Raw genomic sequence first — 18,724 nt, forward strand, 5'->3', positions numbered from 1 at the left:
TTCATGAAACTTGGTGATATTACTTATTTTGGTCAGAAAATAAGATTCACAAGTTTTCATGGTGATTGGGTCACTGCAATTTTTCATGATTTTCCAGTAGAATGTACCTCCTTTCCTTTCAAGTCGCTGTCTTATATGGAACCGCAAGTTGAAAATTCCTTCATATCTTGAATCTGGGGACTATAAGACATGTTTTCTCAAGTGGCCACCAAATTGTGCTAAAAATGTTCCACTCTAATATATATATATATATATATATTGGTGTAAGTGATACACGTTTGAAATCCACCGAACTCATAAGATAGACTTGACTTCGCATGAGTGAAAGAATTCGTTGAATGCAATTTATTAATTGATGCACTATATTGTGTTCATTCGTTCTTCCATTCGTTCATTGAAAAACTCCATTTTCTTCAAAAAAAAATTTTTCATTTTCAATTAGAAGATGAAATTATAAAAATCACGTGTAAGACATTTTGAACCAAACTGTGATGGATAATTAATTCAAAATTTACCTAACTTATTACAAAATACAAATGAATTAGTAAATTTGCCATCTCTGGTAGAAGAAAATGCACTTTAATTCATTACGCTTCTCATATCCGCATATATAATTGCATGCACATATACAAATGCACACGATTCGTTCTATAGACACGCATCCAAATATAAGTGAATAGATTTTAAATTTAATAAGAAATGCGGAGCGAATGAAATGAGTGGTAGGCAGTGGCAGAGGCACACAGCACATAATCAATTCCAGGGAATATGAGAAAAATGCGCACGTGATTCACTATCTGAGCACCACTGGATGCTAAATGATTGTGAATGCTGTAGTTGGCGTTTGCAATGAAAACAAAGCATGTGCCGCAATCGCATCACCAAGTAAATAATTCATGAATCACGTTCGTTACGTGACCGATTCCGAATAGTTTTTGAAGAATCAGTGAAGTAAAGTGCTTTACTCTCTGCATCGTTGTTTTTCCAACCGATTTTCCTATTATTCGTTGTGTTGTTCTTATTCATACCGTGTTTATATTCAATGTTTTAGTCTAGGTTTTAGTTGTACTGAATTTAAAATGATCTTTGGATATTATACTGTTTGATCGAGTTTTTGTCACTCTGTTGAATGCCGGCATCCAATTAAATTTGAATGTGACTATCCCTCTGTTCTTTCCCAATTAATTTAACCTACCGGTTTATTTTTTTATTTTTTCAGATTTACTGGATTCAGCACGAAAATGTTTGGATTGTTAAATAAAACTAAACATACGAAAATTATTTGATGATTTGGTTGAAAACATAATTTAAACAAATACAAAACGCACAAACTTCGTTGCTATTCAACCATAAAATATTACATCATACTGTACAGTGTTAAGGGAATTGACAACGCTGTCATCAAATATTATCCATGCATCGCATTAGTTACATACGTATTCATCGTTGTCGGTGGTAATATTAGTCGAAAATAATTGGACCACAAAGGTGTTTGCATCCGGAAAATGTGCACAACTTATAGAAACGGTTCACTATCGTACACAATGCAAAGTGTTGTACGTATTCCTGCATAAGTAAGGTGAATGCACATTGAACAAAACAAAAAAGGGAGAGAAATAGACGAAAAAAAAGCGGGATAGTACGAAAGTGATGTTACAATATAAGCTTTTAGCACGCATATATGAAATACGGGAAATGCATTGAGTGTCTAAATATAACGGTAGTGGGTTTCGTTGTATTCAACGTGAAGCAACGTGCTATGATTTTTGTACAGTGCTAATTGCCAACTTATGTGCCTCCATCTCTAGTTCAGTCATCACTTTTGAGATCATTAAACCAACAACCAATAAATCTCGACGGCATTTTGTCACTCATTTCATTTTTACCGTTCTGTTTTCCGCTCTTGTTGTTCCGTTCCGCTATCGACCAGAATATATTAAAAAAAAATACACCGCGCATTTAAGCTCTCCAGAGATCCTAAAGATCCTAATAGACTCTTGTGCTTTTATGCGATCTCTCATTCTCTCTTGGTTGCTCGAGATTTTTTTTTAATTTTCATAGAAACACATAAAATCGAGTTCCATTGTAACTCGAAACGTACTTCGGATTTGCATTCAAATACAAATAGACTGCTACATATAAACAAAACGGTGAAAAAGCGTTGAGAGAGACGACGACGACGAGGAATACGATATAAATGTTGTATTTGGAAAAAATGCATTGAAAAAAATAATAAAGAAACGAAATACAAACGAGAGAATAAATGTAACATAGACTGAAATGTGAACATACAAAATTTACGGGGGAGAAACACACACACACACACAGAGAGAGAGAGAGAGAGAGAGAGAGAGAGAAAATCCCGGGCTAGTTATGTTTTGAATGTTTCACAACCAAATGCGTACATATACACGTTCATTGAACGAAACGGGATGCTGACTGAGAGAATTCTAGAATTCTAGGTGAAATATGAACATTTACAAAACAAAAGCAAAGCAAAAATAAGTGAAACGGTACGGTAGAAATATAAATCGAAACGAAACGGAACAGAATGAAACGAAAACCCCTATGGTAATAAAATATGACGCGTCGAGCTTAAGAGTTCATTGTTATGGTGTTGTGTTCTCAGTTGAAGTGAAGAAGAAGAATAATAATACGACGACAGAGCAAAATAACAGATTTACATCCATATATGAATAAACAAAGAATCCCAAGTATTTACGAAATGCGAAATACGTTTAATAGGAGCAACATTCAAACACGTATGGCATACAACATTTTTAACCGAATGCTTGGCGTGAAAGTATATATATTTCGAACAATGAACACGGTGCAATAAACATACCGAAATTACACACATCAGCGAAATACAAAAAAAAAACAGTTACACATCTCGGGCTGAGGCTATCTAGTAACAGGCACCAAATTCCATAAACAAACGTGTATTTTATTTTATTTTTTATTTTTTTGTGTGTATTGAACGAATGAGTTAAAGAACGAAATAAGGGATGCCACACTTGAGCCATCGCATGCCACACCAAATTTCGGAGCAACGAATGAAGAAAATTTTCAAAAGGAAGACGAAAAGAGACGTAAATTCATTTTTACTCTTTCTTTTTTTGTAATTTCCACACTACAAAAAGCAGGAAAAAGTTGAGCCTTTGTTTTTTTGCTGCTTCATAATTTTCCGCTTTATTGCATGTGCGCCTGATAAAAACAAGCACTCAGCAAAAGCAAATGAGAATTAATTTTATTTCGTCATCAAATCAACAAAAGAGCAAACAGCTCAGGGAGCACGATAAACGAGAAAAAGTGATAATACCGTGATGTTGATTATTTATCATTTGTTCGCGCTGAATTCAATTTAACAAAGCGATGATAGCAAAAAAGAGCTACCCTCCACATTCAACAAAAATATCATATAAATAAGTAAAATCATTTGCTTTTGTTTTTAACTTTAACAACGTATATAAAACATTCCCAAAGTAGAACTGAAAGTGGACAATAAAAAAAAGTATATATTATTTTGGTGAAGATTAGATCTTGAGCATAAAAGTGAAACGCTGAAAAGAGTTTGACATAAAATTACTCACTGTATGTCATAATAAATACGAGTTGAATAGGTGACAAAAATATGCTTGAAAATTCGCCTTTTAAAACATCCTTAAATACTATCAACACGATATTGAAATAAAGATAGAACGAGAAAGAAGAAAAGGAGGAAACAAATAAACGCCCCAAACAAAATAGGAAAGCAGCACGGAAAAACAATATACTATTTTATCACCGAATAAACGAGTTAAAACAAAATGAATTGCCTATGTCGACCTGCAAGGACCGTTTCCGTCCGCATAATATTTTTGGATGAAACAGATGTGATGCATGAATTCAAGGTAAGTCAATCAAAATCATTGCCCCTTTTTAGCTCCTTTGAGAATTCTATTTTAATTTCAACTTAATCCAAAAAATTTCATGTAAGTGCTGCTCTTTCTTGTGGTCAGGTGCGACACTTGAAATATTATATGGAATAAGAGTGGGCACTCACTAGTGCTCGCACTTCGACCATAGGTGATGACGAGGGTTCCTAGGGGTCGGATGACCCCCCTTCCCAAAATATTTTTAGGAACCCTCAACAACTTTGGAAATGAGGACCTTTTTTTTGCTCTTCACTTTTTTTGGCCGAGAAAATTCTTCCGATTTTCTAGGGATTTTCGTCTCCAAAAGTAACTTCCAAGAAAAAAAAAACGATTTTATCCTCATTTTCTACAAATTGTTGACATCGTCAGGGACCCCCCATGGATTTTTCCAGGGACACCCTACGGAATTTTGACATAATTTGTTTAAGTTAAAGATTTTTTCTCAACTTTTCTGAGGGTATCTTTGTTTCTCAACGGTTCATATATTTAGTGTATTAGAATGATTTTCGTTGACGTTTATTATATTCTGTTGACAATCGCATGCCACAAATCTCAAATCGCATATCCAAAGAGGAGATTTTTCTGTGTACAAAATATGCAGGAATCATCATCAAATTGTCCGCACAAAGTTGGTTTGCTGGCTGGTACATGATTTATGGCCTAGCGTATTTTTCAGCTTCTTATCTTCTTGCTACAAGCAATTGCCCTCCTGAGCGTTGAAACGCTCAAATGACACGCTATCTTGGAAAAGCCATAATTTTTATTTTTCTTGCTCCTTTGTACGGTCAGAATGAATATCATATTTTTTGTTCCGGCGTTGCCCTTTTTTTCGCTCTCTTATTTATTTTATTTTATTTGTTTTCTTTTATTCTGTCAGCATGATTTATTTTTATTCACGCAGTGCAAATAGTCCAAACAAAGCAAACCATTTCTTATGTAATATATCGCCGAAAACCGCAAATAAAATTCAAACGATGAATTGAAAATATCCATTGTATTGTATTCATGGTAACATTTCAAGAATGCGTGTTCTTACTTTTATTTCTCTTGATTTGATAATCATTTCAAAATCTATCTTTTACCACAACATTCATTTTAATTCAATGCGTCTCATTTCTTTTACATTTATTGCAATCGATGTATGGATGAACAAAAAAAAGTACTTGAACAAGAAGAATAAAAATAATTCGTCAAGTGAAAATAAATAAATGTGACATTATTATTACACACAGGCACATCGAGCGCGCTCGAATAAGTACTGAAAATGTAAAATGAAACACGCAAACGAATTCAAAAAAGTTTCAATCATAAACCGCAAATGCTGATTTGAAATTCGATGAATTGCAATGAAGAATGAGAGATATTGGCGTAACTATGTGTCGAAAACACACGCTGAAATGTTTAAAACTAGCGAAAACATGTTTTCGCCCAGCACATGTTGAATGATTTTGTTTTGTTTCGTTGCCAGTAAAATGGCATTTTTGTTGTATCACATGTAATGGTATTATTATTGTTGTTGCCTCCAAATGCCTTTTGCTATTAAAGCATCGACTTCAGTTTATAGCTTAGAACATGCATCACTGTCATTTATTCAAGCCACCATGCACAGACAGCAGATTCATATTAAATGTTTACATTATTGTGTCATCCGGCAAAGCTGTACATTCCGCAGAATATGTCTGCCCATTAAAAATGGTACGGACCCATAAACATTCATTTGGTAGTGAGTTTTAACTCATTGTCAGATAAGAAAAGTCAGTATCCATTTTAATCATCTTAAATGGAAGCACTACAGTTGGAAATACCCAATGAGCCATTCCACTTGAAATGTAGGCATGATGATTATGCCTACAATAGGCCTTTATATATAAATCTATATAGTATATACATCAAACGAAGAAGATATTATTATGTATTTGCCGAAAAGAGCCTGATCATGCCGGCCTCACAAAATGTATTTGAGCAATGTCATTTTTAACTCTAAATTTACAATAGTTTAATACCTAGATGAATTATAGTGGTGTGATGTATAACGTAAACAAAGTTTCATTCGCCAAATCATGTGCAATTATTTATGCCACCGTTTTCTATTTTCCCATTCGATTTGTTGATTAACATCATTTATTTTTGGTATAAAATGCAAAAAGCAATTTGTTAAAAATACATCCCCTTTGAAACGGCCCGTTTTGTATGAAAATAAATCATTATGTTGAATCAGTGTGATTTTTGATTCACATTCAGTTATTACATTTCATGATATGATGCTTATCTTCAACCTAATGTACAACAAGGTGTTTTGGATTGTGAGAAAAAGTTTCACCACGATGTGCGGCTTTGCTTTTGTTTCGTTTTCGTATCAGTTTTCAGCATCAGCAATCATCAATATCACAGCAATTATTATTGCATTTGAAATACGAAATCTCACGCCCTAAAATGCGATCACGTCTGAGTGCGTCTAATAAAGAATTCATTTCTTTAGATTAAACGGGCTTGGGTGTTAAGTTTTCTCTTTTGTTTTCATAAAATATGCATTTTCTGTAATTGAATTTTAACTGAAAGAAAAAAATACTAAACTCATTGTATGAGTTACTACTGAATATGAAGCTATCAATGATGTGAATTCGTTAACATATTCCAACATTTTGGGAGATTTTTTATTGACGAGGGGAGGTCGAATGCATTTATGTGAAAAAGCATTAGAAATTAAAATTAGCGCTGTTTTAATTTAAAAAAAAACTGAGATTTGATGTAGTTTACATGCAGCATGAGAGAATTCCAATGAAATGAATAACTAACAGTTTCACGCATCGACAGCAAAAGAAAATAAAACAGATACAATTGCGTATCGTTTTTAAGCCGCACAAAAAGTCGTGATGGGGCGAGTGCAATGCACAAAACGTATGAAAGTAAAAAGGAAGTGAGAAAAATGAAGAACGAATAACAACAACTAACAACAACAAAAAAATAATTAGCCGCACAGAACAGATAATTGCAAACGTTAAGGAGTCATTTGGGCCGAATAGCCTACGGTCAAATGAGCTAATTTCTCGTAGCTTGTTTCGAGGATTTACATCAACATTAATATCCGTTTCGAAAATGTTACTTCAGTGTCTATCGGGGCAAGTTACGTTATCATTGCTGCCAATATCCTTTCAAGTATTTGTTTTAATGGTTTCACCCATTACACGGTAACACATAACAACCCAAAAAATAACACATCATCAAAAAATGCAGAAAAAGCGATCAATTGCTCATTGACCTATGAAATAGATGGACTGTATAACGCTCTACCTCGAAAAAATGTATTTCCATAGAAATTTTCAAGAGAAGCAGACAAAAATGATTGAAATTTACACGCAACTTCAATTACTTCGGATCCCAGCAACCAAAAGTGCCGTGTAAACATTTTGGGAAGAAGTTAATATTACATACTGTTTGCATGCACGGAAATTCGTTTTGATTGACATGACTACATGAAAATGAAAGAGAGAGAGAGAATAGTGTTCATTCATATATCCATTTAAAAATTGATTTTTTTCTCACTTTGCTCTCGCTCCATTGTTGGATTCTCATCTTTGCCAAACCGTTTTCTTTTAAAAGCATTTCGGTCAATCGAATTAATACTGTTATTACGACGGCTAATTTCGACTTTTGAATCGGTTGTTTAGTTGGCTGGTGAATTTTTTTCGTTTTTCGTTGTTCGAATTGCTTTTTGCTCGTTTTTGCTGCGTAATATTGACTACAATCTTTATTGTTCACACACAGAAATTGCGGATAAAACTGACGAACAATGATAGAGGCCTGTTCCAATGGTTATACATTTTTAAACATATCGATAGCTCGCATTCCACGCAAAGTAATAATGGTAACACGATACGTCAGCTACATACCTTTTTTCCCTTTGGGATTTAACTTTTAAATGCAATCAATTTTTTTGCCGGTATCTTCACTTTCCAAATTCACTGAACTTTTTTTTTTCGCTTCAAATATATCATTAAGGTACATTCTATACTTTGCGATTATTTCATGATTGTTGTGTGATGGCATTCATCTTCAGGCAAAACTTTCAATACACCCACATAATAGCTATTTACTTAAAAAAAAATCTTAGTGCTTCATTTACCTGTAAACGAATTGCGATTGAGTCAGTCAAAATGAGAAATATTAACGAAGATTATTCACTTCTCTTGTTTTGAATAAATAAATACGCACGTTTATCAACGAATTGGCATGCGATGTTATAGACGAGCATACATGAGCAGGAGGGGGTGTAAGCTCAGATTACATCTCCCTAAATCGACCGAAGTAACCATCCTCGCCCGCATTTGCTGACAGAAAGTGGGGAAACATTTTTGAAAATCTTTGAAGTATCACGTTTATGACCACTTCCAGGAAAAATATCCAAAATCGATTCAATTATTCTTTCTGTAACTGCAAGAAGAAAATTATTCTGTAAAAAAAAATGTACAAAAAATTAAAGAAAAACCATGAGCTCCATTTCAGTCTAGATTTAACAATGATTACTGAATAATTTGAAATGAAATTATCGCGCATACGATGCAAAGATCAACACTACACTGAACAAAAAGAAATACCTGACTTAAAACGATAACAAATACACATTGTTTACTTGATGAAAAGAAAACCCTGGCAAATATGTTGGTTACAAAGAAAAATATAAAACAATTGAAATCATACATCAAAGATACATGAAATATTTCAAAGAGAGAAATAAAAAGTAAAAAAAGAGAAGTAATAAAAGAGTGTCTGGCATGCATAAATACTTTCAATAAATATTTTATGATTGAAAATGTTGGAAAGTAAAGAAAACAAGAAACATGTGTGTAAATAAATAGAAATTCCGATTTTACGTAAAATAAAAAGATGCATGATCGCGATAGCACCAGTTATGCACGCATAATTTGTCTCTGACGGATACCGAGAAAGAGTCGTACTGAAAGCATAAAATGTGAAATAATCACGTTGCATTGCATAACATAACAAATGCGTGTACATTTTATCTGAAGTACAATTTCCGCCAGAATGAAACCTATCAATTTAAATTTATGTCATCATTTTTGGTTTCAGGTGACTAGTGCTATTCTATAGAATTCTATACGCCCATTCCGTCTATGTGTGTCCGTACATTGGCTCTTCGACTGCACTGAACTAATTGCAAATTAAATTGTAATTATTCATTTACCTCTGGTACAAGCATTCTTCATGGATGACTGAATGAATTTTCTCCATTTATTATCAACTGACCGTGATTCAGTGTTGTTTTCGTTTTCAATTCGATTTGCACGTTGTCGATGATGATGTTGTGTTAGTTGATTCTCTCTTTCTGGTTGCCATTTGAAATGTGATCATATGTTATACCTCACATTCGCTTTCGCCAATTCACATTCTATTTTTTCCCTTCTTTTGCATTTCTAGTTCTCATTGATTTGTGTATGATATTCATTCTTTCCCGTCGGCTGCCACTGTATTTGCCGTTGTCATTGACAACACTGTCATACTGCCGGCATATAAATGCGTTCATAAATTATGTAAACGAATCTATTTATATTTTATATATATATATTATATAATCATATGAATATGATTTCCATGCGTTTGTCAGGCAAATGTAGAATATAAGATTAACCTGTTCATGAATCTCAGGTTATATTGAAATGTGATGCAAAAAAAATCATGCGCGCACGTTTCAAAAAAGTGTCATACATATTATTCAAATTGAGGCTATTGTACGGTGTGTGCAAGTGATCTCATTCATTTTACTGGTTTTGCACAGCACAAATCTACCATGATATGGTAAGATTTCAAGTGAATTTCATCTGATAACGCACTTGAACACACTCATATTCTTCAAGAACTTGCGTTAACAGCCAGAATGTTTGGCTACAGGCATGCCGAACAAATACGAGAATCGCTACTGAACACGGTCCCTTCGAAAAACAAAAGCATATACACTGTTCATTCGTATCTCAACATGTTGAATGATCTGCATCACTCACCCGAGAGGTTTTCGTATACCATTGAAGTATAATACATACGATGCGAACGAATATTCTACATATATATGTAGCTTGCTCATGTTGCACGTTTTGTAAATGAATTTATAGTTAATTACTTTGTTGTTACAATGTTGTATGAAATCGTTCAATTTCCTCCTGAAAATTGTGGCCAGCGCCATGCCATCACTGATTGTGAGGTGAATGAGCTTTATTTTTTACACTTATTGGTTCTAATATGATGATTTGGTGCCACCTATAGAACGAAAGTAAACAGAATTATTTCACTTCCTTTCTCACACAAGTAAAAAAAATATAATAGATTATTCCTAGTATGACAGCCTAATAGTAAAATCGAAATAGAAGAACTTGAGCGTAAAAACATGATACAAATTCTTCAGCGTATATAGAGAACTTTCAAATTTTAGAACAAAAGGAGTTTGTAAAAAACTGAGAGCAAAAACACAATATATCGATTATTTGTTTTTTCCCACAGGCTGGATATGTCGTGTTTTTGCTCTCAAGTTTTTCTATAGTTTTTTTCCTTGCAACAATCGGGATTTTGTTTTTACGCCGAAAAAATTGATTTTTTTATACGCGTGTGATACGACAGTGTCATTCCAGTGGTGTTCCGTGTTTTTCATACAAGCCTCCCATGTAAATGGTAAAAAATTGTGAAAAATGAAAAAAATAATTAATTTTTTTTTCTTCAATTCTCAAATACTACTCAACTTTCTGTATCACCTGGTGAAATCAGAACAAAAAAAATCACATTCCATATCATCTAAATTAAGATCTGGACTTTTTTAACTCTGGCTCTATACCGAGTCTCCGAGAGTTTCATATAAACTTGCTATGTGATGCCTATTGAATAGTAAGCGAATACCAATCGTGATTGAATCAATAGGCGTCAATTGGCTATTGCAAGGCGAGTTTATATGAAACTCTCGGAAACTCGGTATAGAGCACGAAAAGTGAAAGAAAAAACATTTTTTTTCTCAATTCTCGAACACCACTAAATGGTCTATATCATTTGCTGTGAAAAATTTACTATCTCTTTCAACCAAATCGTGCTTGGCAAATGGCAAGTCGTTGTCTAATGCTATCAAACTCACCCTTGCATGTAAAAATGTTTACAATCGACATTCTATTCACACAACTCACATTTATATTTTGCTTCGCAATAAAAATCGTCGACACAAAACTCAAAGCGATTACCAAATACATTGTTAATAATTTTATTGCGCAGCAAAATATAAGTGCGAGTTGTGTGTTAATAAAATGTCCGTTGTAAGTAATTATACATACAGTGCGAGCGAGATAGCATTTGACAACGATTTGGGTGATAGAGATAGCAAATTTCTACGTTCTGATCACACCAAATAAAATAGACCATTTAGTTGTATATAAGGATTGAGAAAAAAAAAATCTATTGTTTTTTACTTTTTGAGTGCACTATACCGAGTCTCCGAGAGTTTCATATAAACTCACCTTGCAATAGCCAAATGACGCCTATTGATTCAATCACGATTGGTATTCGCTTACTATTCGATAGGTATCACATGGAAAGTTTATATGAAACTCTCGGAGACTCGGTATTAGAGCACTCAAACAGTGAAAAAATCCAGATCGTGATTTGGATGATAAGGAATGCGATTTTTTTATTCAGATTTCACCAGGTGATACAGAAAATAGAGTAGTATTTGTAAATCGAAGAAAAAAAATTAATTATTTTCTTCATTTTTCGTGATTTTTTATCATCTACATGATCGTAGATATATGGTCCGCCTCGCTCATAAAAAAATCCAATTTGTTGGCATAAAAACAAAATTCCGATTGTTGCGAGCAAAAGAACTATTGACAAATTTGAGAGCAGAAACACGACATATCGCTTATTTACTTTTGCTCAGATATTGGGTATGTCGTGGTTTTGCTCTCAACTTTGTGTGTCGCATTTTTGCTCTCGATTATGGTATGTGGTGTTGTTTTACTCCAAAAAAGCACGTGCTATTTTACGCATAAGAAAATTAAATCCTGATTTTACTATCAGGCTGTCATATAAGTTCTTAGGTTTCCAACGCCGATATAGACGTGTTGTATCGAGTCAAATATTTGAAATGATATTCTTTCAATTTGAACGCTGAAAGAGTGTGGGTGGATTTTTGGCTAGGGGCTTAATACGGCAAAAAAATTCACAGGAATTCACGTAAATTCACACTTTTGAATCGAGTGGTTATTGATGAGTTCGGTGAATTCGTGTGAATAGAATGAAATCTGATAAAGTAATAAAGTGAGGTTATGATAACCGCAATATTTTTTAATTTATTATTTTTTCAATATTTCCGATTGTTTTCGATAGAAAATCGCTCAAAATTGAAAATAAAATTAATTTTTATTAAAAAAATATAAAAAAACATTTACAATTTCGTTACACAAAATATAAATATTGCAGTAATTGCCAGAAGAAACTATTCACCACTATCTCACATATTTGAATGAAATCGCCGTAGAATTCACTGGAATTCATTCGTTTGCTGAAAAATTCAGTTAATTTAGATATTATTATAGAATTCAGTCGTTGAAATTTTGAATTAAGCCCTTTAATTTTTGGCATGAAAAACCCCAATCTGATGTTAGTTTTAAGATGCAATCAATTTTTCACAGATTTTTCATACAAAAATTCACACAAAAAAAAAATATTTTTGTATGCCTTTGCCTAGGGGGTAGACACGTGGAATAGGATTAGACTTTCAGTGTAAAAATTCGAGAAATTAAAGTGGAATAGAGAATTCAGTAGCTGGATTCACATGGATTCACTAATCCCATGTATGGAATAGCGAAAATGGGTTAGATTCAATGTTTTTGTAATCGATAGTACAGAATTTGATAAAGGCATTAAACTTTTTTTGAAATAGTAATTTGTTCTTTTTTGAAATATTTTTTAGTTCAAAAGTCGATTACAAATTTACAAAACAATAGATACACTTTCTCAAAATTTTATTGATGAAAAAAATAATTTCAATTATCAATAAAAAAAAATGTCATACTCCAGTGTCGATAAATAAGTTTTCAACAAAGTGAATACCGGCGAAATGTGACATCACATTTGACAATGAAATGACGGATTGGTGGAATAGTAGGATTAGTGTTTTTATATTGGAATCATGGTTTAATCGTTTGTGTCTCCCCCCTAGGCCTTTGCGGTAGCATAATGACATAAAACTTTGCAAAAGTTGTTTTTTCCACCAAAAAATGACATTATGAAAGTTTGAAGAAAGAACCAGGCGCTCAAATCCACTGTCAAACGTACGTATGCTATATTCACAGCTATAGCCTATTGTATACAATGTTATTGTTGTTGTATAAAAGTGACAGTGTAAATTTTCGGTTTTTGGGCGCGTGGTTCTTTCAATGCAAATTAGGGATACCTCCCATAGAATATTTTCGTTTATGAGCCAAAAATCGAAAATGTTTTATGAGAGGTACCTATATTTTTGATTAAAATTTCTTTGTGAGATTATTTATATTGATAAGAAAATAATATTCACAAATTTTCACGGTGAATTAAGTTACTGCAACCAAACATAGACCACAATTTCAGGTTATTCCCAAAATTTCGTTACCATGCGGGAAAGTCATCTTGCGTACGTAAGCCTCTTTATTTATTTTCATATTCGGACCAAAATATGCTTCCGTTTTAATTTTCGTCTTTCTAGCTTTGCTGGCTTTGACCAAATGGGTTGAGAAAAATGTGTCTGGTTAAAATTAAACGAACGCTTTATTGACAACAAAATGCCGACTACAAATAAATAATAATAATAAATCTATTGTGAGATGATGAAAAATAATCGAATAGCTGTGACTATTTTTTGAAAACATTGAATGTAATAAAACATAAGCGATTTTAATAAGATTTGAAAAAAATCAAAATATTTCTGCAGAAACAATCAATTTTTCATGTCCCATTAAAAATGTCTATTCTTGTTTTTACTTTTTCGCACACACCTAGTGTGCTAGGGGAAAGTATTGCAATGGGTCAAAATTTACGACATCTCAAAAATATGTTTTCTGGACGTTGAAACGGACTTACTTTGCTAGCTCGCTAATTTTTAAAGTTGTCGTTGCCGAGAAAACAAATGAATGTAAAACACACGCGGTTGTTCTTTTTTCTTTAAATGATTGGGATCCGGGTTTTAATTACATTCCGTCAAAATGTAGAAGCCTAGCTTCTATTCGTTCAACCTCAAACTTAATGCACTAGTATACCTTCGATGGAGCTCATTTGTTCTTATTGGCCGATAATATCCATGCAATTCGTTTTCCGCGATGACTTCGCTCCAAATCTTTGGTTATGTCTTGTTGATTCACATGGTGCATCGACTTCGCGCCGATGATGGAAGAAATTCGTCGGATTAATGTATTTCGCTATTTGTTGATCAGCGAAAATACATGCCAATCTCCCCTTAATCATATGTGCTGGTTTTGCGGTCAATCGATTGCGTTATCGAAAATGCTTACACGGTAGACGGCCTCGTGTAGAACATTTGTTTGGTACGAACAAATGCGCACCAACTCTTTAATAGGTCATACTTGGGCGACGGTCCGACGAAGAAGAACGTCTCTCTTCTTTTTTCTCTGCGTTGAAAGTTTACTTTCCCATCTAGAACGGTTGTGACGTTGGTCACAAATGGCGTAGTGAGATTGTCTACTGGAATGTTTGACAATTATCGCTATCTAGACTGACCCTAATTCTAATAGACAATTGTGTTTACAATTCGCGCAGTGTCATTTTGCAAGCATGAGTGACTATTATATTAGTTTTCATTTGACTGGATTAAAATCCCATAACAACGTTTCTGAGGTCAGAGAACCCGAATCAGGCCGTTTTGAGCGGTTGTTGTGGATCTTTTCCACATGGTACGTTGTCCGTCGTACGCAAAAAATTTCATGTCTGATGTGAAAAAGCCAGGGGTTGGACACTCGGATTAGGAATCTTCATTTGCTTTGGATTCGTAAATAATAGCCGGATTCGTCGAAATAGTGGAAATCGTGGAATTTGGTTTTTAGCATAAAACACTTCGTGTTTTTTTACTAAAATCGGTTTAGCAATGTAATGAAGCAATTTTAATTTATTGAAAACATTGGAAATTAAATATTTTTGTTATAATTGGTATCAAATTTATGAACTAAAATTATTTTAATTGTTGTACGGCTTATGAATATAAATAAGTTCATTTATAAAACTATCAATGTATCAACGAACTTATATACGTATACAAAATATGTAGTTATTGGGAATCTAATTGTAAATTTGTGTTAATTTTTATTTAATTTTGTTAGTTTTTAATTCAAATTTCTCAAAATTACAATCCGAATCCGAGGTTAGTTTTGAGATACAATCAATGTTTGACACAGTTTCTTTGAAAAAAGCACAAAAAATTTGAATTTTTGTATAGGACGTAAAACTTCGCGCAGACTATTTTTTACACAAAAAATAACATTCTGAAAGTTTCACGTCATTACGGTAGCATACATCAGACATGGCTCCCATACAAAAATCCACACATACATCATCATGAAAGTGAGAAAAATGATTTGCGAGTACTTCTTCTATTAAATTAAATAATATTTCGATGCCGAACATATTTTTGGCCTCGAACTTTACGCCGCTTGAAAGGCTTGAAAAATCGAACAAATATTATTTGAACTAGCTTAATATAATACGCATCTACCACCGTGCGGAAAAGTTCGACGACTCTTTATTTCACTATGATATCATATATATAATCGTAAATTTGTTTGAACTTTTGAATTACTTTTCGCAATGTATGAAGATTTCATTGAAATTTTTTGCATTCATGTGGACACGATTCGGTCCGTTATTTTAAAAACACAATAATACAACAAATAACTAAAACGATTTAAGGTAAAATCAATTTCAGTCAATGAAATACTATTATAATACCGCATAAAGGTGATGTAAATTTGCAACTCAGGCAACTGTTTTTCTTCTTCTAAATTATAGTGGATTCAGTTTGAAATCATAAATGAATTGGTTCCTTCAATACCAACTCTAAAGATTGTTGAATTAGAATGTAATAGCCACAACCATTCTTTCTTTCACAATTATCTTATTCCATTTTAATCAATTAGGGCGTTTTTCTGTCTTTGAATTGAAATCATGAAAAATTATGTGAATTGGAAAGTCAATTGTAGTGCTTGGCATTGCGTTACCAATCCAATAATCATTCCATGATTTTTTTACAATTGCCACTCTCTTGTAGCTGCACAGATGATAAGAGCAGTTGAAAATTAATTTTCGCTTTGATCAACACATTGGTGGTACTGACGGTATGTTGCTATCCTTCTAATGAGTATTCGTACAGTTTATTTAGTTTTGATATTTAATATGAATACGATGGAATCGTAGTCTCTATCACTTCACTTTCAAGAGTTTTTACGCCGCAAATATTATGCAAAATGATTATTGCATCAAGCCAACCTCACGTTTACGCCCAATTCGTATTTATCCGCACATTTCGTCTGTTGCATATAGGAATAAAATTACCACGAGGTGTGTATCTGAATACTATCGGCAACCGGTTGGATGAATTGTTTTTGTTGTTTTCGACCTTATTCTGTGCGATTGAACAAGTCGTGGCCAATTTAATAGCATTACTGCATTTCATTCACATATGCATGATCATTTTATATGGGTTATTGTTGGGTTTTTTCTGGCTTTTGATATACACGCTTTTAAGGGGATAATAAATTAAGCGCATCCATTAGACATTAAATCTAACTGAAACGAAATGCACACACAAGAAGAATTAAGACAACAAATATAATTTGCACCCGAAATATAATTCTATCGGTTTGCGTGTTAAAGTTGTCTGTGTAAAATATCAAATAGAAAACCTCTATCGAGGTGAAGAACGAGTGACGAAACCAACATTTGAAACACTAAATTTCTGATATCAATTTTGTGACGAAAATAGTTGGTAGATATTTTTTCTGTGTACTTTGAATAAAAACTTGATATATATTTGTATATATTTTGTTATCTTAGACTTGGGCCCAAAATGGATGAAATTTTCAAAAGAAACTATGCGGGATTTTTCGAGAAAATCTCCGTTATGTATCCGGCCAGAGGGTCAACTTTTGGTTTTTGGCCAATTTGACCAAACTTGAATTTTTTAAGCACAAGACCTTTTCAACGATATGCATATATCCGGGATGTATTAATTAAAGGCACAGTAACCGTATGAAAAAATGGCCATTTTTGGCAAGATTTTCACTATCGAAGGCCATATCTTGAAAATAAGAATTTTCCTGGATATAAGCTATGCTGCATATTATAGCTTAGACTTTGGCCTAAGATCGGTGAAATTTTCAAAAAAATCGTTGAGCTTGTTTTCGAGATAATAGCCGTTATGTGTCCGGCCGAACGGTAACTTTTTGGTTTTCGGCCAATATGGCCACTCCAATTTGAAATTTTTGGACCGCAAATGGCACCATTCAATAGCTCACTTCAAGACCTTTCGAACGATATCCGTATTGAAACGGACTTACTTTGCTAGCTCGCTAATTTTTATAAAGTTGTTGTTGCCCAGAACACAAATGAATGTACAACACACGTGGTTGTTTTTTTTTCTTTAAATGATTGGGTTCCGGGTTTTAATTAAATTCCGTCAAAATGTAGAACAATTGTACTTACAAACTAAAGCTCAGCTTCTATTCGGTCGACCTCAAACTTAATGCACTAGTATACCTTCGATGGAGCTCATTTGTTCTTATTGGCCGATAATATCCATGCAATTCGTTTTCCGCGATGACTTCGCTCCAAATCTTTGGTTATGTCGCTCCAAATCTTTGGTTATGTCACGATGTTTCACATGTTGCATCGACTTCGCGCCGGTGATGGAAGAAATTCGTCGGATTAATGTATTTCGCTTCTTTTGATCAGCGAAAATAATATGCAATCTCCCGCTAATTAAATGACTTAGTTTTGCGGTCAATCGATTGCGTTATCAAAAATCCTTACACGGTAGACGGCCTCGTGTAAATCATTTGTTCGGTACAGTATGTCCGGGGTGTGTCTCGGTTACCGTGGGCACAAAAGTCAAAAAGTCTTAGTTTTTTATGTACTTTATTCTCAGAAAGTTTCAAAAAAATCAGAATTTAGTACGCAAAATCGCGGACACACAGACAGCCAGACATTTTGATATTTCATAGAGATTCATATGAACCGCCTAGAATAAATCAGCATTACTAGATAAATGTCTTCAAATGCGTTATAGAAAAAAGTACGTCAGCAATAGTGTCAAAAACTGTATGTGACGCGTTATATAAAAAAGTTCGCCAACAAAAGCGTGACATCGTCCATATATTTTATAACGCTTTTGCTGACTGACTTTTTTCAGTAACGCATTTGAAGACATTTATCTAGTAATGCTGATTTATTTTAAGGGATTCATATGAAATACTGAAAATGCTGAATACAGAATATCGATGTTTCAGGGATCGACGACCTCATTTAGTGCCATATATGGCTAGAAGAACTGAATTTTGACCATTTTCTTCGAAGGACCATATTTTGAAGACAGGTGGTCCGATTTTCAAACTTTGATGTTTTTTCTTAACCTATGGGCGACTGGTGTAACGAAAACAACCTACATTTGAATCTGAAGAAGTGCTACGTAATGACGTATGCAAAGGGTGCAAACCAGTAATGTGCGAGCTACATTTTACAGGGGGGGGTGATTTTTCAAAAACCAAAAATTCTCTAGCAAA

The 18,724-nt window shown here is 33.6% G+C and overlaps 1 protein-coding gene across 4 annotated transcripts in view; it reads left to right on the plus strand.

Annotated features, from left to right (window-relative positions):
• LOC116347858 (band 4.1-like protein 4) overlaps positions 1–18,724 on the plus strand; it is a 114,808-nt gene that overhangs the window by 49,126 nt on the left and 46,958 nt on the right. For all 4 annotated transcript variants that reach the window (XM_031778599.1, XM_031778598.1, XM_031778600.1 and 1 more), the window contains exon 2: positions 1,220–3,893. In XM_031778599.1, the coding sequence (XP_031634459.1) occupies positions 3,810–3,893 (84 nt within the window). In that variant the 5' untranslated portion in view covers positions 1,220–3,809. The remainder of the gene's footprint in view (positions 1–1,219; positions 3,894–18,724) is intronic.

The sequence above is a fragment of the Contarinia nasturtii genome, unplaced genomic scaffold, assembly GCF_009176525.2.
Source record: "Contarinia nasturtii isolate CC-2019 unplaced genomic scaffold, AAFC_CNas_1.1 Cnas_scaffold_2166, whole genome shotgun sequence".
In the NCBI taxonomy this organism is placed as follows: Eukaryota; Metazoa; Arthropoda; class Insecta; order Diptera; family Cecidomyiidae; genus Contarinia; species Contarinia nasturtii.